Raw genomic sequence first — 18,921 nt, 5'->3', positions numbered from 1 at the left:
GTCTGAGGCCAGATTTGAAGTCAGGTACTCCTGACTCCAGGGCCGGTGCTCTATCCACTGTACCACCTAGCCGCCCTCCCTCAGCTTATTCTTTATGTCATTCCGACGCTGCTGTGACAAGTCTCTTGTGATTGGGGACTCAGTTTCAGTCTTGTCTGTTTGTTGATGTCCTCATTTAGAGTTTTCTCTGACTCATTTTTGGTTGCTGTTTCAGTTATGTCCACTATTTGTTGACCCCATTGGGGGGTTTTCTTGACAAGGTTACCTTTACCAGCTCATTTTACAGATGAGGAAATTGAGGTAAATAGGGTTAAGTTACTTGCCCAGGGTCACACAGATGGAAGGTATCTGTGACTGGATTTGGTACTCTACCACCCAACAAAAGCAAAACACTCCCTTGACAGTAGGAGCTTGTATTCTACTGGGAAAGACAAACATATAAAATACAATTATCCCTTCCACATTGGGGAGGAAGAGAGGTCGGAAAACAGCATCCATGTAATCTGGAAAAATCTGCGTAAAATTTTTTGACCCTCCTTTTGTACCAGAAAAGAAGTCTGAATTATTATGATATTAAAAGAAAAAGTATGTTGATATTATACAGTACTGTAGATATTTTAGTTCTTTTCTGAATTTCTAAATTTTTTCTGTGTCATTTGCTGACCTTCACATGGTAGCTGCAGCTTCCACAAAACTCCACCTCAAATTCCCATTTAATTTTTTATGCCAACCTGTGACACATTGCGACCATAATGTGAAAGGGATAACTGTACAGGGTTTTCCAGAAGCTTTAGTGTAGTTTTAAAGCTAATATAACACTAAGACTTTTGGAATCCTCTATAGAAGCATGGTAATAGGAGTGAGAGGGTGGGGGCACCACCAGCAGCTGGGAGAATCAGACAAGGCCTAATTTTGTAAAAGGTGACAGTGAGGGCCATCTAGGTGGCACAGTGGATAAAGCGTTAGCTCTGCAGTTAGGAGGATCTGAGTTCAAATTTGGTCTCAAACACTTAATAATTACTTAGCTGTGTGACCTTGTCTCTTGAAGAAAATTAGGAATTCTGAGAGACAGTACATTTACAGCATTGGCTATAAAAGCATAAGATGGACTATTTCGTATCAGAAGACATAAGAAGGCTTAATTCAAAGCACACATGTACAATATAACCAAGCTAGAAAGGTAACATAGGACAGATTGGGAGGAGATTTTGAACTTAACACAAAAAAGTTTGTTTAAACCTAAAAAAGCTATTCGGTCTTTGTAATTTATTGAGTAAGGGAATGAACCTTTATCAGACCTGACTAAGGATTTCACTTCGGCAGCTATGAGGAGGACAGATCAAAGAAGGAGGAAAAGAACCAATATGTAAATAGAATATTTTGTAATCGAGTTTTGTAGTGTCAGAGAACTAGAACCCGAGGGACCGCTCATCAACTGTGAGGAATAACTGGACAGATTAAGAAATATAAATGTGGGGGTAGCTAGTGGGTGCAGTGGATAGAGCACCACCCTGGAGTCAAATTCAGACACTTAATAATTACCTAGCTGTGTGACCCTGGGCAAGTCACTTAACCCCATTGCCTTAAATAAAAATAAAATTTAAAAAAGTGAAATATAAATGTAAGAAATGATGAAAGGGATGGTTCCAGAGAAACCTGGGCAAACTTGTAAAAAACTGGTCCAAAGTGAAGTGAGTAGAACCAGGAGAACAATTTACATGATGGCACTATATAAACAATTTTGAAAGACTTGGCAACTTTGATCAAAATAATGATCAACCATAGTCTAGAGACCTGGAGATGAACCATTCTCTTGACAGTGAAGTGTTGAAATCATGATTCAAAATGAGGTATATTTTTTCATATATCTTTTTTATCTTAATAGTATTTAATTTTTTTCCATTTACATGTAAAGTTAGTTTTCAGCATACATTTTTGTAAATTTTGACTTCTAGATTTTTTTCTCTTCCCTCCCCTCTTCCCAGGACAGCAAGAAGTCTGATAAAGGTTCTACATGCCACAATCATGTTAAATATATTTCCCTATTAAACAGATATGGTTTTTGAACATAACTCATTAGGAATTTTTTTTCTCAACTTAAATGCTTAAATGTTACAAGGGTTTTATTTTTCTTTCTTTTTTTTTCAGTGACAGGTCAAGGTGAGAAAGAGAAAATAGATTTTTATTAATTGATAAAGGTTTAAGGGAAAAAAAGGTTTGGGTAGATTCTCCATTGCAATTCTGACATGCCCCCTTCAGGAAGGCATATTTAATCATGGGCAAGTCACTTAAAAGTTTCCTTATCTATAAAATGAAGGTTTGGGATTTAATGTCTTCTAAGCTCTAAATTTATTATGCTTTGTTAGGTCTACATCCTGTAGTTTCCTCCTCAGGAGGAATTCACCAGTCCCCACTACTCATCTTTTCCTTTCTAGTAACAAGATTCATTGCAGCTGTTCAAGCCTGTAAAGACACCTTATTTTTCTTATATTCTTATTTTAGACCTTCATAGCTTCTAGTTTAATGCTTAAATATACCTCTTCCTCTCACACTACCCAGTTTAAAAAAAAATTCAAGTAATCAACCTTAAGAATTAATGAAATCAATTACTTCTGCCTTAAATCCAAAATTTCCATTTGTGGAAACCACAAATCCCATCTTGGATCTTTATCCTGGATGGTCTCAATCAATAGCTCAGTGAAACCTATCCTCTCAGTGGATTTCCTCTTTGGGGATCAGGTTCAGAGGGTGTGGATGTGTGGGTCTGAATGTGTCTACGTGTCTGCTTATCTTACTTAGATGACAACTGTGTTGCTTAGTTGAAGAGTGTGTTCCTCAGTCCAACTGTACAGCTGTCAACAGAACTGTATAATTGAATTGATTACTGCATTGATGGCTTACACCATGCAGACACCATAGTCTTTATCCCTATGGCCCCATGGTATGTAACACTTGACAGCTGTCTGGGATTAAGACACCACCTGCAACCACACCCTGTAACAGCCTCCACCAAAATGCAGAAGTGCATGCATATAAATTCAGAGAAAACATTTCTGTGACTCACAGATCCCATCAGGAATTTATTGCAAATGGTAAACATAACTCATTACAGCCTGTCCTGAAAGATTCTGTATTTAGGGTAAAAATAAGGAGATGATATAAATAATAGTCAATTCTGCAATAACAATCAAATTTGGTTAGTGCTTAGAAAGAGGTAAAAATAAGAGGAAAGGTTTAATTTATTATGTTTCTAACCCTGTGTGTGGTAATATATTCTTTTAGTTACTAAATTATATTAAATGAATTTTTTCTTCTTCAGTGGCTTTGTATTTGTTTTTGGTTTTGTTTTGGGGTTTTTTTTTTCCGACAAGGCAGTGGGGTTAAGTGACTTGCCCAAGATCACACAGCTAGGTAAAATTACGTGTCTGAGACTGGATTTGAACACAGATCCTCCTGATACCAGTGCTGGTACTCTATCCATTGTGCCACCTAGCTGCCCCATATGTGTTTTTAAGAAAGAAGTTTTCTTAAGTGCCTACATGAAAGGCACTGTGTTACACCCAGATAAAAAAGACAGTTCCCGGCCTTAAGAACTCATAATCTAATGAAGAGCTCCTACACATACAAATATAATTAAATCTAATAATTGAAGAAGTACAACTGCAAAGTTCTGATTGATAATTTTATTTTATTTTTCCAATTACATGTTATGAAAGTTTTTCAACATTTATCCACTTTCAAAATGATGTTACACATTTTTCTATCACCCTCCCTTCACGTCCCCTCCCCTTAGTGGCAAATAGTCTAGAAAAAGTTGTACATGTACCTTTTTGTTTAATATGTTTACATATTAATCATTTTGTGTATGAAGAATTAGGACTAAGGAAAAAAGAAAGAAACCATGGGATGGAATAGGAAGGAAAAACATAAGAGAAATTTTAAAACAATGAACATATAATACTGCGGGTTTTTTTGTTTTTTCTTGGGGTTTTTTCCCCTTCTGGATGTGGATGGCATTGTCCATTAGCAGGTCTCCCAGGGTTGTCCTGGATCTCTGAACTACTAACTGCAAGTTTCTGAAAAAGGTTTTATATAGAAGCACTTGAGTAGAACCTTGATTATAGGGGTTCTGAGTGGTTCAGATAAAAAAAAATTTATTTAAGACTTGGCAGGGTGATCCATGAAAAAGCAGAGACATATTGCTGAGTTTATAGACTACGTTGGAAGGGACCTTAGAGGTCATCTTATCCAAAGGATGAGAAAATTGATGGTGGTCAACAAAATAAAGAATAATGGAGGGGTTAAGTAAGAATGACAATAAAAAAAAAGGCAATCATATTTAACAGTTAAGATAGGACTGATAACCACCATGGAGAGAGCAATTTCAGTCAAGTGTTAGAGTTAGAATTCAAATTGTGAGGGATTAAGAAGTGACTAAATAATGAGTTGGGAATAGTAATAAATGAGATTTTTCTAGGCATTCAGCTATAAGATGATCATTTAAGCAGATGACAAAGTCAAATGAAAGTTTTTTGATTTGTTAAGTTTTTTTTAATTTGATGGGCTAGATCTGAGACTATAAGCAAGGGTAGGAGGCAATAGATAGGGAAAGATCAAAGATATCAATGCTTATTGAAGAAGAGATCAGAAAGATAGGACTGAATCCAAGGAGAACAAGTGGGAGATCTTGAACAGAAGAGGGGCACCCTCTTCTCAGAATCAAAGCTTGGGCCCAATGAAGTGGGAAGGTGGTGAGGCAGAGGAGAAAGATACAGCTTCAGATTCATAGGATACAGCTTCGGATTTCTCAGCAAAAAATCAAGGAAGGGGCCTCTGCTAAGAAAACAAAGTAGGGGGGGGTTCCTGGGGGATTAAGAAGAGAGAAGATGGTTTAGAACAGCTGCTTTCAAGGGAAGGTAATGGAAAGTTCATCATGGGATAATGAAAAGACTTCTCTGTAGCAATTAGGGGCACAACTGAGATAAGACCAAATGAATTAGTAGAGGGCCCAGACTCTAAAGTTCTGTGCCTTTCTCCAGAGGTGTTGCTCAGCACCAAAGGAGAGAGACCCCAGTTGTTCTCTTAATCTTCAGGAAAAGCAATTCATGTTGGTATAAGTTGCATATAAGATTATCATGTCTAAGTACAGATAGGTAATAAGTCTGTAAAATTTTAAATTGCACAGGGTAAAAGGGTAAAATATTGCTTTGAAAGTCTTGGAGAAATCTTTGATGATAGTAATGTTATTGATTGCAGGTAATATTAAAACTGATTTAAAATTATTTTTTAACTGGCAGCTATTAAACTGATTGATTTCTGGTTCACGGTGTTTGTCAGGGATGAGTGGATTGAAGCCAGGCAGACCTTGGTTCCCCTCCTTTCCTTGACTCTTATTAAGTATATGATGCTTTGCTAAAAATCACTTAAACCCCATAAACCTCAAACAACTCTTTTAAGATTATAAAGTAGAAAGATAGCATTTATATAGTGATTTAAGGTTTGCAAAACACTTTATAAATGTTAAAACAACAGTGCATTTAACATCTGGAGAAATTAAGATGCCGAAAAGTTAAGTGACTTGCCCAGAGTCATTTTACTAAGTATCTGAGGCAGGGTTTGAACTCGGGTTTTCCTAACTTCCAAGTCCGGAACTCTATCCACAGATATATTAGCTGCTGCTAGAGGTTGAATGCTATCTCTGTGTTCTTGAGAATGAGAGGGAGATTTCACTCTGAGAAAAATTGACATATATCACATATTCATACTTTTTAAATTCAGGGGCCCCCAAAAAGACAATGGGTTCATTTCCTGAGGTTTCATTTTCAGCAGTTTCATTTTCTGCCTCATTTTATAGTCTGTAATCTCTTTCTCTTAAATCTAATCTTCTCAAAACATATTATTTTGGGGCAGCTAGGTGACTGAAAAATAAATTAATAAATTTTTTTAAAAAGAATACTTTCACTAAAGACTGTTACTTTAATTTAAAAAAATCATTATTATATTATCTTGCCATCGCTTATGTTTTTTTTTAAGGATATGATTTCTCTCTCAACAGATTCAATTTAGATCAGTGTATAACATGAAAACAATGTAGACTAACAGACCACCTTCTGTGAGGGGTGGGGGGAGGGAAGCAATATTTGGGGTAAAATTGTAAATTTCAAAAAAATAAATAAATTTATTTTTTTTCAAATGAATGCTTTTGGGGCAGCTAGGTGGCATAATGGATAGAGCCCCGGCCCTGGAGTCAGTAGAACCTGAGTTCAAATCTAGCCTCAGACACTTAATAATTGCCTAGCTGTATGATCCTGGACAAGTCATTTAACCCCATTGCCCTAAATAAATAAAAAGAGAAATAAAAAAAATATTATCTAGGTCCCTGGCAAAGTGTTATGTTGGGGGGGATGGGGGGGTTGGTTTGGTTTTTAGGCATCCTAAATATTGCCTCTCTAAAATGTCTAGTGGATCCCATTTTTGTTTAGGAAAATGATATAGGAGTTCCTCAAATAGACAGTATTAGATCCTGAAACATCCATCAAGGCGTCACAAAATAATGGGGACAGGGGGCGGCTAGGTGGCGTAGTGGATAAAGCACCGGCCTTGGAGTCAGTAGTACCTGGGTTCAAATCCGGTCTCAGACACTTAATAATTACCTAGCTGTGTGGCCTTGGGCAAGCCACTTAACCCCACTTGCCTGGCAAAAACCTAAAAAAAATAAATAAAAATAATGGGGACAGCAACTATCAGAAAGAACAGCCCTGTTTGAATAGAAACTTTCCAGATAAAGTGTGTTGACATCAGAAACATCGGGATTCCTGATGAACAACTCACAAACAAGAGCACCCTGGAGAGGGGCTTATCTTTTCAGAGAAATAACATTCAGGCTGGTACTTGCCTTCCAGCTCTTTAATGGGCCTGTATGAATTAAGCTGATTAGACAAGACATTAATATGATCCTAACTGATGTGGTGGTATTGGGTCAGCCACCAACGACAGAGACCTCAGTGAAGACTAGGAATGAGAGGGCCTAGGTTTAAACATAGATTCTGCCCCCATCAAACTATGTGACTTTTGACAAATCACTTTTTGACTCTATATAAGGTTTTTTACCTTATTAAAAAAAAGTACTCTATATATTCTATATCATGGCTAAATTCTCTTCCAACTATAAAATCCTATTGTTCTAAGACTGAGGTGGTGATCGATATTTAAATGGAATAGCAAGTTGTACATAACAGATTAGCAGTTTCATGTACAATTTTTTCATTATGCTACATTATGATAAGAAATACTTATTTTATCCATAAATTAAAAATAAAATAAAGTGATTTTTTTAAAAAAAGGCCAAATTCAACAAGAATTTGGATTGTATAAACAACTGATTCAACTGATTCCTAAAGGGAAGGTCAGAGTGTGTGTTGTGGGGATAACAAAATAGAAAAATCATCGAGCAGAATGAAGTCAGCAGCAACAGAACTGCATCCACAGTGACAACTATATAAACAAAAATGAAGAAGGAAGGAAGGAAAACTAGGCCAAAGGTGACTGATCTTTAGCCTGGCCTGTGGGAGACCCAGAACAAAAGCATTTTCTTTGGCTTCTTAGACTTCTCTTAATATGTGAGACATCAATGTTGCTTTCTTGTGACATCATCATTAGATTTCTTATCTAGTGTTATTTATTTATCCATTTCTTATCAAGTAATAGAAGTATAAATTAAGTTGATTAGACAAGACATTAGTGTGATCCTAAATGATGCTGGTGATAATGGGTCACCAAAAGCAACATGTTGGTGAAGACTAGGGAGTCAGAAGACCTAGGTTTAAACATAGATTCTGCCTCCAACAAACTAGGGAACTTTTGGCGAGTCACTTTTTTACTCTCTATCAGTTTGTTTACCTTATTTTTTTTTTGTAATTTTTAATGAAAGATTTTATTTATTTATTTTGAGTTTTACAATTTTTCCCCCAATCTCATTTCCCTCCCTTCCCCCACCCCCCACAGAAAGCAATTTGTCAGTCTTTACATTGGTTCCATTTGTACATTGATCCAAATTGAGTGTGATAAGAGAGAAAGCATATCCTTAAGGAAGAAACATAAAGTATAAGAGATAACAAGATCAGACAAATAAGATCACAATTTTTTTTTCTAAATTAAAGAGAATAGTCCTTGAACTTTATTCAAACTCCATGATTCTTTATCTGGATACACGTGGTATTCTCCATTGCAGAGAGCCCCAAATTGTCCCTGATTATTGCACTGATGGAATGAGCAAGTCCATCAAAGTTGATCATCACCCCCATGTTGCTGTTAGGGTGTACAGTGTTTTTCTGATTCTGCTCATCTCATGCAGCATCAGTTCATGCAAATCCCCCCAGGCTTCCCTGAATTTCTGTCCCTCCTGGTTTCTAATAGAACAATAGTGTTCCATAACATATACATATACATATACATATACCACAGTTTGCTAAGCCATTCCCTAATTGAAGAACATTTACTTGATTTCCAATTCTTTACCACCACAAACAGGGCTGCTATGAATATTTTTGTACAAGTGATGTTTTTGCCCTTTTTCATCATCTCTTCAGGGTATAGGCCCAGTAGTGGTATTGCTGGATCAAAGGGTATGCACATTTTGGTTGCCCTTTGGGTGTAGTTCCAAATTTCTCTCCAGAAAGGCTGGATGAATTCACAGCTCTACCGACAATGTAATTGTGTCCCAAATTTCCCACAACCCTTCCAACAATGAGCAGTATCCTTTCTGGTCATATTGGCCAATCTGAGAGGTGTGAGGTGGCACCTCAGAGAAGCTATAGTTTGTATTTCACTAATAAGTAATGATTTAGAGCAATTTTTCATATGACTGTGGATTGCTTTGATCTCCTTATCTGTAAATTGCTTTTGCATATCCTTTGACCATTTGTCAACTGGGGAATGGCTTTTTTTTAAAATATGACTCAGTTCTCTGTATATTTTAGAAATGAGTCCTTTGTCAGAAATATTACTTGTAAAGATTGTTTCCCAGTTTACTATATTTCTTTTGATCTTGGTTGCAGTGGTTTTATCTGTGCAAAAGCTTTTTAATTTAATGTAATCAAAATCATCTAGTTTGTTTTTGGTGATGTTCTCCATCTCTTCCTTAGTCATAAACTGCTTCCCTTTCCATAGATCTGACAGGTAAACTAATCCTTGATCTTCTGATTTGCTTATAGTATTGTTTTTTATGTCTAAATCCTGTATCCATTTGGATCTTATCTTGGAATAGGGTGTGAGATGTTGGTCTAATCTAACTTTCTTCCATACTAACTTCCAATTTTCCCAGCAGTTTTTATCAAAGATAGAGTTTTTATCCCAATAGCTGGACTCTTTGGGTTTATCAAACAGCAGATTATTATGATCATTTCCTGCTATTGTACCTAGTCTATTCCACTGGTCCAACACTCTATTTCTTTTTCTTTTTTCTTTTCTTTTTTGCAAGGCAAATGGGGTTAAATGGCTTGCCTAAGGCCATACAGCTAGGTAATTATTAAGTGTCTGAGGTCGGATTTGAACCCAGGTACTCCTGACTCCAGGGCCAGGGCTTTATCCACTGCACCACCTAGCTGCCTCCCAACACTATTTCTTAGCCAATACCAAACAGTTTTGATGACTGATGTTTACCCTATTTTTAAAAAACAAGTATTTTATACATACTGGCCAAGTCTCTTCCAGCTATGAAATCCTATCACTTTAAGATTAATGGGGTGATAATTTTTGTCTTTTTCGATAACAAAAGGCAAGAACCAATAGAAGTATGTCATGGATGCTGTTCAAATCTAAACTGACATACTGATGGTGTCATTGTTTCATAGCAGAACCCTGTAATTATGTATGGCAATATGAGAACTTCCATCTCTTTTTTTTAATTTATTTATTTTGAATTTTACAATTTTCCCCCTAATCTCACTACCCTCCCCCCACCCCCCATAGAAGGCATTCTGTTATTCTTTACATTTTTTCCATTGCTATACATTGATCTCAGTTGAATGTGATGAGAGAGAAATCATATCCTTAAGGAAAAGAATAAAGTATAAGAGATAGCAAAATTGCATAATAAGATAACAATTTTTTTTTCTTTTAAATTGAAGTTAATAGTCTTTGGTCTTTGTTCAAACTCCACATTTCTTTCTCTGGATACAGATGTTATTCTCCATTGCAGACAGCCCCAAATTGTCCCTGATTGTTGCACTGGTGGAATGAGCAAGTCCATCAAGGTTGATCATCTCCCTCTTGTTGCTGTTGGGGTGTACAATGGAGAACTTCTATCTCTTATTTCTGTGCCTTTCCATAGGGCAATCCCCCTTCCCTACCCCCACTTCCAACCTAAAATCCTTTCCTTCCTTTCCTTCCCCTCTAGAATCTCTAGACTTCCTTGAAGCTGAACTTAAATATTTTCTCTTATATGTGATTTTTCTGGCAAGAATATTTTCCTAGAAAGTAATAGATTCATTGATTGACTTATTGATTGCTTTTTTGAAACATACAGATCAGCTAGATCTAGGGGGGGGGTCAAACATATGATCCATATGCAACCTGTAGTACTCCCAAGTGTGACTTGAACCAAATTAAAATGTAACTGGAAAATATTTAACAAATTAAAAAAAAAGAAGAAACAAATGTATGGTTTTCTAAATCTACATGTGGCCTTCAGGGATTCCCATTTCTTATTCAGGTTAACACAACTTATCTAGGTCATGGTTCCATGGTGTTGTTTTTTAGCCTAGGTTCCATGAACTTGTTTTTTAAATATTTTGATAACTGAATTTCAACATAGCTGCCATTTTTAGCAATATATTTAAAAGTACATCCTTTAAGTATGTACTTAAAAACCATTATTTGAGAAAGGAAGGGTCTGTAAGTTTCACAGAACTGGCCAAAAGAGCCCTTGACAGAAGATTCCTTTATCTAGACAATTTATTATTTCTGGTAAATAAAGAAGGAACGAGAATTTTTGCATCAACTTACTTTAAAGCAAGATCTCTGCTCTTCAAATTCTATCATGAGCATGAAATACGTAACTTTTCAGTTTCATTTTACTAAGTAGTATATGATTAGTATTGACTTAATAAGAATAATTCACAGGCCAGCTAATTACAGAAAAGTAATTAACTCAATTAACATTGAGCAATTATATTTGCTTTACTATAGTATATTAACTTGAGGACTGTTGGTAAGGAAGTAATTAAGGAGTAAAGAAATACTCCTTTTCCTGAGTTCAATTCCAACCTCAGACACTTACTGACTGTGCAAGCCTAGCCAAATCACTTAACCCTATTTGCCTCAGTTTCCTCATCTGTCATATGTGCTGAAGAAGGAAATGGGAGAATCACTCCAGCATCTTGGACAACAAAACTCTAAATGGGGTCTTGAAGAGTAGGACATATGGGGTGGTTAGGTGGCACAGTGGATAGAGCACTGGCCCTGGGGTCAGGAGAACCTGAGTTCAAATCCGGTCTCAGACACTTTAATAATTACCTAGCTGTGTGGCCTTGGACAAGCCACTTAAACCCACTGCCCTGCAAAAGCCTTAAAAAAAAAAAAAGAGTAGGACATGAAAAAACCAAATGAAACAACACATATGTCAAATATTCCAGATATTATTTCCATAGTATAAATGAAGAAATTGATACTCAGAGAGGTTCAGTATGTCTCAGAGGTAGGATTGCAACCCACGTCTCTGCTGTCCCAAGTCCAGACTTTCTTGTACTACATATCACACTCTTTTAAAAATATACATATTTTTATGAGGTTACATGACTTGCCCAAGGTCACACAAGGTAATTATTAAGTGTCTGAGGCCAGATTTGAACTCAGGTCCTCCTGACTCCAGGACTGTACTCTCTCTGCTGTACCAGCTAGCTGCCCTATATACCATAGTCTTTAAAGCAAGGTATACATTATCAATACCTTTTCATCTATTGGTGACACAAGAGATGCTTACAGGCACAAATATCCTAATTTGCAGATTAATTTAGGAAGCAGGTTTAGGTGCAATAGATAAAGAGATCCAGAAATACACAGTTTTATAGGGACTTAAAGGCAGCTCCCTGAATCTTAATGAACTTGTACTCTATGGTCTGACTGCTAGTCAAAGCTGGCTCAGTTCTCAGCAGAGCCAGTCACAAAATCTATCAGAGCTGGAAACAACCCTTCATTAATCTTGTTAACACCTTCCACCAGGCAGAGTAGATGTTTTGTAAAAAGTTAAATGAAACATTCTATCAACAGTCCAAACAATCCAAATAAATAAGGGAAATTCAAGTCAGGGCAAGAATTGAATAAACTTTGCCATATTGATTCCCCCAGGATTTATTGACTCCTTTTATTGTTATATCATAGTAATTTTTAGATACATTTCCCCCTTTCTGAAGCCCTCCCCAACCAAGTGTGCCTTTATCATTACCACAAGAACAACCTATATAGTGACCATGTCTGAAAGTAACATTCCATGTCTCTTGATTCATCACTTCTCTAAGAAAATGAAAAAGATGCATTTCTTTAAAAAAAAAATCTTTATCTTCTGTTTTTATATCACATATATATACAGGTATCTGCATAGTTTTATAGAGATCCATCCCTTATTTATAGAAAAAAAATGACAGCTAGGTAGTGCAGTGGATAGAGTACCAGCCCTGGAGTCAGGAGAACCTGGGTTCAAATTTGGCCTCAGACACTTAATAATTGCCTGTGTGACCTTGGTCAAGTCACTTAACCCCATTGCTATAAAATTTTAAAAGAAAAAGGAATAAAAGTTTCTTTAAATAGTTCAAACTAACTAATTTGGTAAAAAAAAAAAAGTCTGACATTATATTCACAATTTTACATGCCTAGCAGGTGCATTCTTTCATTATCAGAAATATCCTGATGTTGCTCCAGCTCATTAGCTATCTCAGTCTCTACAGTTATGCTAGAAAAGGCATTGTGAACTACCTAGCTATGGCTTTATCTACTCTTATGGACCAGCATGTTGAGATCTAAGACTCAGTACTTCTGAAAAAAGGGGAAAAAAGACTAAGATTTCTGGGTTTTGTCATCTATGTTTTTTTTCTTTCTCTTTATAATCATTTTTGAAAAGTAGGAGATGCTATTTCCCCCCTTTTTTTTCTCCCCTTAGTATTGCCTATAATAGAAGATTGTCCAATGAAACCTCTGATAGCAATTAGTTCATTGAAGATCCCATTGGAAGATTCTTAGCACATCATGGCGGGGGGAGGGTATTTCAAGTGGCAGAACCAGGGTTCCCCTATTTCCTTGCATAAGTGTTTAATTTTTTTTCCAGAAAGGAAAAAAATATTCCTTTGGGATTTAATTGGAGACTGGGAGGAAGTGCCATTGTATTCTTGTTGAATATTCTTGTTGTATTAGATCAACTTTTTGTTAACTGTTCAGTGATGTGAGTGCCTCATTTCATCCTAGCATTGAACCTGAGCTACGAGGGTGCTTGTTTTAGATCCACCCCCTAATCACAACTTAATAGTAGCTAAATTTGGCTATAATTTTAATTACTTTTTTTTATATCTCTTACTGCAGATAATCATTCAAAACCAATGGAAATTGATGGCGATGTTGAAATTCCACCCAACAAAGCAACAGTCCTTAGGGGTCATGAATCTGAGGTGTTCATTTGTGCCTGGAACCCTGTCAGTGATCTCCTAGCATCTGGGTAAGGTCATGGCTGAAGCCTTAGCTATCTCTCATATGTCAGCATCCCCTGCAGGCTTAGGGTATGCTCTGATTGAATGATAACTACATTTTGATTTCAAAGCTCTGGAGTAGGTCTCTTATTACAAAGTCATTTGGTTTACAAACTAAAATCCAAACCATTACCTTTTAGGAAGTATTTACTTCTGGAGAATAATCTCTTCTACCTAGTTCCAGATGTCTTTCAGATGTGTGACAATGTGAGGAGGATCAGAAAGTTTTCTATGCTATACAGAGTAGAAAGTTCTATATCTCTTTGTAAAAGGAAAATTTACAAGAGAAAGAAAAAATAGACCTGTTTTCAGAAAGAATCAAAAGTAATTATTCACCTTTAGAACCCAAACTTTTTTTTTAACACTTTCTTAAAAGATGTCTTTATTCTTTAAACACCAGTACCTCTACTAGTAGAGAGGTATGGATTATACAGTTGCCCTTATGTAAGTCAGAAATGTAGTTATCAATACTTTTACCAAATTTGAACCCATTAACCTAAAGTCCAGGGAGATTGATTCTAGAGCACCATATCCTCTACAAGCTGTGGTCATACCCCATAAGGTTCAACCGGACTTTTACTAATGGTACTTCTACGTTCTTTTCATTTTGGGGTCTCGCTGAAGACAGGAGCCATCACCAAAATCAAAACACTTTAAGCCCAGAATGGACTCAGAGCAGTTTGTCTTGAGGCAATATTTCCTTCCTAAAAAATAGCTTCTAACATTTAAAATGAGTATATAAAAGTCAGGTTTTTATATATCAGAAAGGGAAGACAAAGAAAAAAGCCTATAAATCAAAGGAGTCAGGTCTAGTGGAATGACAATTCAAAAAGCACACACTATTAATATAGTTAAGTGGGCAGCTAGGTGGCGCAGTGGGGGTGGCTAGGTGGCACAGTGAATAGAGCACTGGCCTTGGAGTCAGGAGTACCTGGGTTCAAATCCGACCTCAGACACTTAATAATTACTTAGCCGTGTGGCCTTGGGCAAGCCACTTAACCCCATTGCCTTGAAAAAATCTAAAAAAAAATGTGTGTGTGTGTGTGTGTGTGTGTGTGTGTATACAGAGAGAGAGAGAGAGAGAGAGAGAGAGAGAGAGAGAGAGAGAGTGTTTAATTGTTTGATGCTGTCCATCAATAATCTTTTCCCCAAGGCCAGAAGTTAATTGTGAATGCATTTTCATATTGTAGGTCTGGAGACTCAACTGCAAGGATATGGAATCTTAATGAAAACAGTAATGGTGGTTCTACCCAACTAGTTTTGAGGCATTGTATACGAGAAGGAGGACATGATGTCCCTAGTAATAAAGATGTAACTTCATTGGACTGGAATGTAAGTACCTTAACTGCCTTAACCACTTAACTGCCTTGAAAGAGCAGCCTTTATAGGGAGTTGAACAATTATTGGCGAAAATTTATTATCCACATCTTTTCCAATATGATTTCATTATGACTGTATACTTTAAAAATTGATCTGATGGTTCTGGAAATAAACCTCCCTGTGGGACAGTATGGCCCTGGTCAGACCACAGCAGAGAGTTTTGAAATTGACACCGAATTTTTAAATTCTGATGAGGAACCTTAATGTTTCATTAGCATCAGATTGATCTGTGTATTTGTATATGAGTTATGTGTGTGGTATATGCTGTTCTTCCATGGTTTTCTCCTTATTTGAGTATTGAAATTCTTTCCTTGCCCGCTCCGCTAAGTACAAATTCTAAGTGCAAATCCCACAGTTTCATGATAAATTCTATATTCATCAAATCTATGAATTATATCCAATATTAACATTATTGCCTTTACTTGAGGGAGGCTAAGAAATACTACATCTGTTTGAGTGGTCAAAAGTTGTTTTTATAACATTCTGTACTGCCTATTTTAAATGAAGTCATTAATTAGAAACACAGTACCTATCTTAGGCAGCATAAAATTTAGAATGCTACAAATGGGTTTTTATTGCTCAGCACTGTTTCTGTGTGGCTTATATATTTTCATTAGGCACCAGTGTCCAAAGTAATCAGATTTGATGAACTAATGCTTAACTTTAATTCTTACTTTAAAATGTGAATTGGGTTGATATGACATTAAACTTTCCTTTCCTAAAATTGTTTTTTGCTTTTCTTTTTGTTCTCCAGAGCGATGGAACACTGTTGGCTACAGGTTCATATGATGGTTTTGCAAGAATATGGACAGAAGATGGTAAGTTGGATAGCAGTCATATTTGTTAAGGTAAAAAAGATAGTGGGCCATCCTTTATTTTGATCGGGTGAGCATGCTAATGTTGTATAGTCAGCATTTTTTTGTTGTTTTTATATAACAGGTAACCTGGCAAGCACCTTAGGTCAACATAAAGGTCCCATCTTCGCTTTAAAATGGAACAAAAAGGGGAATTACATTTTGAGTGCTGGTGTTGATAAAGTGAGTATTAGAAAAATGTAACCCTTTGATCAGTGAGTGTCCCGATTTGTGAACTCTTGGGCTATATAATGATTTCTTTGAATTCTAAAATTTCCCATTTTACCTGCCCAAAGACATCAAAAGAATTTGGGGTTCGTTTATTCTTGTGGGTCTTGATCTCATCAAGTAGAAGAGATTAGATTACTCCTAAGAGGTTAGATAAATGCATTCCATATGATGAATTTTGAACAGCTTCCCAGTTTGAGGTACACAATGCCTGGAAAGAGAGTGAAAACTGAATTGGACCCTTCATAACTTTTATCCAATAGATTATTTCAACAACAACAACAAAAAAAATGCTTTCCCCTAACCATCTAATCTTTTTCCCCTAATTTAATAAACTTATGAATCATTTTATATTTGTGATTTCAAACTTGTGTTACAGTTGTTCTAAATTTACATTTACGTCATTTATGCATTTATACTATTATTATCTCTATTTCCTTTAGAAAGATTTGTTAATTCAGTTACATATTTATTCATTAAAAATATATTGAAGGGTGGCTAGGTGGCTCAGTGGATAGAGCACCGGCCCTGGAGTCAGGAGTGCCTGAGTTCAAATCCAGCCTCAGACACTTAATAATTATCTAGCTGTGTGGCCTTGGGCAAGCCACTTAACCCCATTTGCCTTGCAGAAAAAGATATTGGGCCAAAAACTAGGACTTGCAGTGGCTATAGACAATTTTCGAAGTTTGAGGATTTGTGGCAAAAACCCTCCAATATCAAAATATTCATAAATTTAAATAGGTACTGGTTATTCTCTCCATTGGTCAGATTTTGTGACTAAGTTACTCTGGATACTGAATATAATTGATACAATATCATTAGATAAGTGCTGGATATCATTTCATTGAAAAGACATTTTTTTCAATGCATGGTTTTGGCATATTTGTTTTCAAGTCATGATTTTTCAGGGAAAGAAATATTAAAAACAAACAAAGTGAGTATTCATACAAATTTGTACCTACACTCAAAAGTATTTTAATGTCTTTATTGACTTGTATACCCAGTGCTTATAATAATTATTAATTATAATCAGTTATTAATTATCACAAATAATTATATTTAATTCTATTGTTACTATATTATTATAATCATATTTGTTATATTATAATAATTTAATTATTATTGGTTGTAATTAATAATTTTCAAAGCTTTGGAAAAGCATTTCAAATTGCTGATTTTTTCATAATTTTAGTATTCAAGTTTTGAAAAACATATAACAAATTGATCTTTTTTAGGGATGCTTCTATTGTCATCAAATACTGTTTACTAAGCTTCCCTATATGGAAAACCCTACTGGTAAATTTTAAATAGACATATCCTATTTGACAGAAAATGAATATTAAAAGAGATGAAAACACAAAAAAGAAAATGAATATGTATGATTGTGACTTGAATGTTCTATATAACAAGTCCTGAGTATTTGAGTAATAATATTTTTCCCTCAATTCTCTATACAGGAGCATACTTCTAATTTGATTTTATGGAATACATGTCTAAATTATAGCACAACTTTTTCTTAACCATAAATATTTTTCCTGAACTATGTAACTCATAATAATAAACTCTTCATCTCCTTTCTACAGAGGAATAAATGGAAACAACTAAATTTTTTCAACTTGATGAAATTATTACCCATTAGTAAAATTATAACTAGTTAAAGTCTCCATTATGCATTACTTTGGGAAAATAAATATGCACCTTCATAGACCTATTACACTATAATGCTGAAACTTGGGTAGAGAATAGCAGTAATTAAATAAATGGTATAATAGTAATAATTCAGAAAAGAACACCATTTAGGGAGAAATGAAATTTGCAGAGGTACCTTGCTGACCTTCCTAGTGTATTTATTTTATAAAGTTTGACAACTAAGTCAGGACTCAAAGTCCTAATAATATTTTTTCAGAATATTTGAAAATTGGAACCAAAAAGTTTTCTTTGTTCAACTTTAAGCATTCATTGACTAGTAAATTCCAGCTATATTAAAAGTTGAGGTCTAAATGTGGAACTCAAAAACTTACAAAATGTTGAATTTAATTGGAAAAAATAAAATAACACTAAAAAAAAGTCAAGGTCTAAAAGATTTAATAATCTCCCCATATTCCCTAATATATTTTTCTGACTGAATATCTAATTATAAGAACATTATTTCAATGGAAAAAAATTTTGTTAATCCAACTCCAACCCTATATTTTTTGTAAACTATAGTTTTTAAAACCATTTTCTGAATTTCTTCTACAGTCACCAATCAATTGAAATTTTCCTATAATTTTGTTAAATATCAGCTTTGTTATATGATTGGGAAGTTGAGGAGGAAATAATACAAAATTAAATCATTGAATTGAAAGTTAATTCCAGTTAGTCCTTCCTAGTCATCCCTCCTAAATGAATGAACTGATTATAATTGACATTGTTTTCCAACACCTTGAAGAAAAAGTTCTGCTGGGGCTGCTAGGTGGCGTAGTGGATAAAGCACCGGCCCTGGAGACAGGAGTACCTGGGTTCAAATCCAGTCTCAGACACTTAATAATTACCTAACTGTGTGGCCTTGGGCAAGCCACTTAACCCCATTTGCCTTGCATAAAAAAAAAACAAACCTAAAAAGAAAAAGTTCTGCCTTATTTTTTAAGTATTTTGGTAAAAATAAGTAGTTACCCAAACACCTTTCACTATCTGTAGCAAAATTGTAATAAAATTATGATTTTGTACTACCTGTTGTTAGTGCA

General features: G+C 35.4%; 1 protein-coding gene across 2 annotated transcripts in view; it reads left to right on the top strand.

Moving 5' to 3' along the window:
- Positions 1-18,921, top strand: part of TBL1X (transducin beta like 1 X-linked) — a 369,185-nt gene that overhangs the window by 325,105 nt on the left and 25,159 nt on the right. For both annotated transcript variants that reach the window (XM_074213593.1, XM_074213592.1), the window contains 4 exons: positions 13,570-13,702; positions 14,924-15,065; positions 15,868-15,931; positions 16,053-16,150. In XM_074213593.1, coding sequence (XP_074069694.1) covers positions 13,570-13,702; positions 14,924-15,065; positions 15,868-15,931; positions 16,053-16,150 — 437 coding nt within the window. The remainder of the gene's footprint in view (positions 1-13,569; positions 13,703-14,923; positions 15,066-15,867; positions 15,932-16,052; positions 16,151-18,921) is intronic.

Source organism: Macrotis lagotis, chromosome 1, assembly GCF_037893015.1.
Source record: "Macrotis lagotis isolate mMagLag1 chromosome 1, bilby.v1.9.chrom.fasta, whole genome shotgun sequence".
NCBI lineage: Eukaryota > Metazoa > Chordata > Mammalia > Peramelemorphia > Peramelidae > Macrotis > Macrotis lagotis.
This window is presented reverse-complemented; position numbering and strand designations above follow the sequence as displayed.